Source organism: Octopus bimaculoides, chromosome 1 (genome assembly GCF_001194135.2).
Source record: "Octopus bimaculoides isolate UCB-OBI-ISO-001 chromosome 1, ASM119413v2, whole genome shotgun sequence".
NCBI lineage: Eukaryota > Metazoa > Mollusca > Cephalopoda > Octopoda > Octopodidae > Octopus > Octopus bimaculoides.
The window spans coordinates 146683331-146689701 of record NC_068981.1 but is presented as its reverse complement, the minus strand read 5'-3'; the positions used below and the strand labels follow the sequence as shown (position 1 = coordinate 146689701).

General features: G+C 37.8%; 1 protein-coding gene across 3 annotated transcripts in view; it reads left to right on the top strand.

Annotated features, from left to right (window-relative positions):
* LOC106883578 (GATOR complex protein Iml1) overlaps nt 1-6371 on the top strand; it is a 131247-nt gene that overhangs the window by 19637 nt on the left and 105239 nt on the right. For all 3 annotated transcript variants that reach the window (XM_052971325.1, XM_052971318.1, XM_052971322.1), the window contains exons 2-3: nt 2999-3086; nt 4875-4924. In XM_052971325.1, the coding sequence (XP_052827285.1) occupies nt 2999-3086; nt 4875-4924 (138 nt within the window). The remainder of the gene's footprint in view (nt 1-2998; nt 3087-4874; nt 4925-6371) is intronic.

The following is a 6371-nucleotide window of genomic DNA, read 5'->3' as shown; positions in this document are numbered from 1 at the left end:
TACCTCCTCACCAGGCAACGAGATAGATGATACTTAAAAATATAAAGTCTTTCCCAGGTGAAGAGTGTATAGCCCAACCAACATAAAGTTACGAGTTAGTGACTTCAGAATTAGAGCTAGAAAGACTTAGAGAAATAAACCAATTTGGGAAAGAAGACTATGGAAGCTCAAAGACCAAGCAAACAGACAAAAATTTAGAGATTTCCTAATGGACACTTCTGATGAAAGAGAGGAAAAGTTGGGGACATACAGCTTAGAGGACAATTGGAAGTTTCTACAGGACAATCTACTGAGGGCTACAGATGAAATCTGTGGTTGGTGCAGAGTCCCTGCTAGATCAAGGGTGACATGGTAGTGGAACAAGGCGGTAGACAGTGTTATAAAAGCAAAAAGACATGCCTGGAAAGACTGGAAAAAATGGTGGAAGCAGAGAATTATATCAGGTAGCCAAAAGCGCAGGTAGGCGTCAGGTTTACATAGCAAAAGGAATAGCTGAAGGTAAGAGAATTGCAAATGATCTACAGCGTAAGGTGCTCAGGATTGCAAAGCAGTGTACCAGAGAGAATAGAAATGTGGTGGGTGAGAAATGTGTGCAAATGGATAATGGTATGCTTGCACTTAGTGACTCAGAGAAGAAAAATGCATGGAAGTGTCACTATGAAAGGTTACTAAATGTGGAAAGTGAATGGGAGAAGGAGAGTCTACCAAATATCGAACCAATTGAAGGACCAGCCATCAGAGTTGATAGCAGCATAATAGATACTGCAATTAAGGACATGAAGACAAGGAAGGCTCCTGAGCCATCAGGAATCACTGCTGAGATGATTAAAATTTCCAGTGGTGAATGATACAGTTTAGTCACCCATATAGTTAATCAGGTTATTCAAGAAGGCACCATCCCCAATGACTGGTGTAGTAGTATGATAGTTAGCTGCTATAAGGGTAAAGCTGATGCCTTAGATAGAAACAACTGCTGAAGTATTAAACTGCTGGACCAAGTCATGAAAGTTACTGAGAGGGTTATTGCTCAATTGATTAGGAATAGAATTAAACTAGATGAAATGCAGTTTGGTTTTGTACCTGGAAAGAGTACCACAGATGCCATCTTCCTAGTGAAACAACAGCTGGAAAAGTACTTGGCCAAAAGTAAGCCATTGTACTTAGCCTTTGTCGACCTGGAGAAAGCTTTTGATAGAATTCCCCACTCTGTTATATGGTGGTCTCTTAGGAAGCTAGGAGTAGAGAAGTGGCTTGTTAGAACTTTACAAGCCATGTACAGTGGTACTGTCAATAAGATGAGAGTTGGCCATGAATGCAGTGATGAATTTAGCGTACAGGTAGGGGTCCATCAGGGCTCAGTTCTCACCCCACTTTTATTCATTATAGTCCTCTAGGTCATAATGGAGGAATTCAAAACTGGGTGCCCATGGAAACTACTATATGCTGATGACCTTGCTTTTCTTACAGAATCTTTAGCAGAAATGGAGAAGAAATTCCAGGTATGGAAACAAAACCAGGAATCAAAGAACCTTAAAGCTAACCTAGCTAAGACCAAAGTTGTTAGTAAGAAAGAAAATAAAACTCTCTTTCCTCAGGTAAATGGCCCTGCTCAATATGTAGGAAAGGAGTTGGAAGAAATTCCATTTGCTGTGCCCAGTGCAAACTATGGACACATAAGAGGTGCAGTGGAATCACAGGTAGATTAACGGATAAAGTCGTCTTTGTATGTGGCAGATGTGCAGGAACAATAAGCATTAAGAGAACATAAGACTTAAATTCTCTCAAATGCCCAGGAGGCTCTCTTGAAGTTGTAGATAGTTTCTGTTACCTAGGTGACCAAATTAGCAATGGTGGAGGATGCTCTGAAAGTATTGTTTCTAGAATAAGAATAGGATGGAGGAAGTTCAAAGAGCTATTACCTCTGTTGGCAACAAAAGGGCTCTCTCTCAGAATGAAAGGTAGACTGTATGATGTTTGTGTGCGAATGGCTATACTCCATGGTTGTGAGACATGGGCTCTGAATGCAGAAGACAGAGAAAAATGAAGGCAGTATGGTCCATTGGATGCGCAACATCAGTGTGCATCTTATCTATAAAAGGGAGATTTTCTGTTTGTGTGTGTATGTTTAAAATTCATACATTTACACAATTCCAAATTTCTTGGATGAAAGAATCGCAATTAATATTCTAAATACCATAACTTAGGTCACAGCGTTATTTTTTCAGTCAAAATAACTCCCAATTATGAATAAAATCCATTAAGCTACACAAATTAACATTTTCCCCTCTAATAAAATCTAATTTCCTCTTTCTAATACAAATCCTTTCAACTCCTACTTTCTCTTATGAACCTTTACGAACGATCCAACAACAAATACAAAAAGAAAGGAAGGGAAAAACAATGACAGTAGAAGAAAACTATTTCAGTATCAAAACTGAAACATTTTGAATGATGATGAGCTCAGTCAAAGGAATGGTCTAATAAAAAGGCCATTTGAGCATGGTTGATGCCAGTACCACTTGACTGGCCAGCATAGAAAGTGGACATTAAACGGTGATGATGATGATGATACACACACACACACATACATATGTATATTTTTTATTATTACCTTTTAAAAGATTCTTGATATGAAATTATTTGTTGGCACAGATTATATACCTAGTAATTTTTGCTGATAAAGCAGACAAACTTGGAACAAATGTGGGCATGTTATTCATGGGATTGCAGATGGTGACAAAAGAACTTTGATAAACCAATTGATTGATTGATTGATCAAATGATTGGTCACACTAATTGTTAATCAGTTATTTAATTAACTAGTTGACAAATTATAATAAAAAAGAAGTGAAATATAAGTGTTTGTACTTTCATTGGTAAAATGACCTTCCCGAGATGCAACAACAATATTATTTTAATTGTTCTCAATTTTAGCAACGTTACCATCTAAAAGATTTTCCATTCATTCACTAGTTTTTTAAATTTAATTCTTTTACAGAGTATGACCTTCTTATCAATCCGAAAGATTTCCCAGGAATAAACCAAGGAGATGTACTTGAGATTTATAATGCCCAAGTAAATTACAGGTACAGAATCTATATACTGTCTAAACCACTCCTTCAAACATTTAACACTCTTCATGTGATTATATGTTGTTTTGGAATAATTCTTATAAAATGCATTTAGAAATATGATTTTAGTTAATCAGTTTAAATTATTCTATTTTATCATAAATTACAACTTTTTACATTTTAAATACATTTATGGATCTGTTCAATTTGGCTCACTTTAAGTAAACAGTTTGAAACTTCGTATACTGGTGGAATTTTTCACACAGAACACGGTTTACTTTGAACGTTTTTGACAAAATTTCGTATTTTAGAAAAATCTGTGTACCAAACTGAGCAGATCCACATTTATGATATATATATATATATATATATATATATTCTGCCCTTTATTTATTTTTGTTTTTCAAGTTATGAGAGAATATTGTGTAATATTTGTTGAATTTTATCTATAATCTTCGTATTCTCTTAATATTTAAACATGCAGATAAAATATATTTGAGGGGTGTTCATTAAAGTTTTTCCTTGACCCACTTCTGGTTATTGCAGGAAGCAGAACTTGTACAGGTATAACCACACATGGCTCTATATGTCATTGTAATTTTCAGCTTTCCACTAGTATTCATTTGTCTTTTACAGCACCTGAAATGGACTCAGGTGCTATAATGGAGGTAGTTGAATGCAGATTAGCAATCAGGTTCTTGTACTTGAAAGGTTGTACACCAAAAGAGACTTTTGATGAGATGAAAAAAGTTTATGGTGACGATCCTTCGCTAGTTCAAATGCAGTCTGACATCGGTGGAAACTGCTCCTATTCCTGGATGACCACATTCTGCCGTTGATGACAACACCATTCATAAAGTGGAACTCGCCATTTTGAAGGATCACCGACCATTTGCACATGCAGAAGTTGTCTGCACAATGGATTCCCTGGATGCTCACACCTTTTCAGAAGCAGGAACGAGTCAATTGCTCCCAGGCTCTTTTGGCAATGCACCAAGAAAATGAGGAGGACTTTTTCAGCAGACTTATCACACAGGATGAAACATGGGTCCATCACTATGATCCTGAGACTAAAGTTTAGTCAAAGCAATGGAAGCATGATAACTCACCACCTCCAAAGAAGGCTCATGTCCAACCCTCAGCAGGCAAGGCGATGCTCACAGTCTTTTGGGACCAAAGCATAGTGATGATGAATTTTCTGGCAAAGGGCACCACAGTTAACGGGGCATATTATGCTTCTCTGCTGCAAAAATTGCGGGACACTATCAAAACAGAGAGAGAGAGAGAGAGAGAGTGAGAGGCGTGGCATGCTGACCAAAGGAGTCCGCCTCCTCTGAGACAATTCACAATGTCATGTTGCCCAGATGAAGCACACTCCTGTGGCTATGAAATCCTTCCTCACCCCCTTTACTCTCCTGACATTGCACCATCTGACATCCACCTCTTTCCAATCATAAAGTCTTTTTTTAAGGGGAAGCACTTTTCGGATGATGATGAATTTATTTCCGAGGTAAAGTCTTGACTCCAGACGCAACCTACCGACTTCTACAGAGGTAGTCTTCACAGCTGCATAAAGCAAAGGGAGAAGTGTGTCACCATTGGTGGTGGCTATGTAGAGAAGGACTAATAATTATACCAAATTTTGTTTATCCCAGTCCTTAGGAAGTAGGTCAGGGGAAATATTTAATGAGCACCTTTGAAACCAAGTGTTTTTGCTTTCAAGTTTAGTATACACACCTATATGTATAACCACTAAGTGTCAAAATAATCTCCATTAAACTCTAAAAATATTCTCTTTCACAGCCGATTGCTTCTTCAAGTGAATACTTTAACAGAAGACTTACAGGCTAAAGGTAAAATATTCTATTTATGTTAAAGAAAAAAAAAACACATACAAAGTAAAAAACACTCTACTCGCCAAAAATATCAAGCATTATCTTATATATCTCATTATCATTGTTTGCTGTCCTATTTTTAAATGCTGACATGGGCTGGAAAAACTAAGAACAAGCTTCCCCTCCTCTCCTTTCTTTCTCTCTCTCTCTCTCTCTCTCTCTCACTTGAAACTTTGATGTTTTTTTCTTATTGTAGCTGAGAAATGAGATATATGATTTATTGTTATTTGCAAGGCGGTGAGCTGGCAGAATTGTTAGCACATCACACAAAATGCCGTGCAGTATTTCTGACTCTTTACATTCTGTGTTGAAATGGTGCTGAGATCAGCTTTGCCTTTCATCCTTTTGGGGTCGATAAAATAAAGTACCAGTAAAGTACTAGAGTCAATGTAATCAACTTGCCCCTTCCCCCCAGAATTGCTGGCCTTGTGCCAAAAATTAGAAAAAAAAATTCTTTTTGTCTTTGTTTAACTGCATCGTCAATTCAATTTCATCTACACCAGTTTGGTCATTTTCTTGATTGCTTTAGGTGACAGAGGTAATCCTTCACTCAGTTTAACATCACCTGATCCTTGGCTATCCTCAATGAAATCCACTCTATTGCAGGCATTTGAGTTATCTGTCTGTGGTATGAAGATAACCCATAAGTTGCAGTTTCTTCCTCTCTTTCACTCAACACTCACAGCCTCTCAAATGTTCTAGGCATTGCTTTTTTCCCCTCTGCCTAAGCCATTAAAGAACCCTCCAAAACCTGTTACTATATCCAAGAGCCAACCATTTTCTCAATTCACTTATCTCTTATCTCTGAATTTATCTCTTACACAACAAGTTCAGACCCTGTTGGCATTCAACACTTACAACATAAGCATTATGAGAACCTGTTAGTCATCTGACAGTAATATTAACTTTTTAGCAGCTAAACCAGCTGTTCCAGGCCCAACTATTCTACTTGTTCTATGTTCAAACTGGCCAGATCTGGCCTCCCATGCCTACCTGACAATATCAGTCAATATCATTGAAGCTGGCCATGTCTGGCCCAAATATTCTACTTGTTTTATGTTCAAACTGGCTAGATCTGGCCTCTCACATCTACACTACAATGTCATTCTAAAAATAAATAATATGTAACTGAAATTTCAAAGCTACAAGACAGTAATGACCCGGCAAGCCAAGTGAGAGCATAATCTATGACCTCTGCCAGAAGTGTAGCCAGCTCACTTATTCGTATCTTTATTTCATTGGACACTAAAGACTCTGCTTGCGAAGACCTGTTGAGGCAAGTGAATTTGAAATCTGAAATCGAAATCGAACCGAATCTGTCGACTGGCACCCATGCCAACCTCTCCTTCATTGGACACTAAACTCTGCTTGCGAAGACCTGTTGGGGCAGGTGAAATCGAAATCG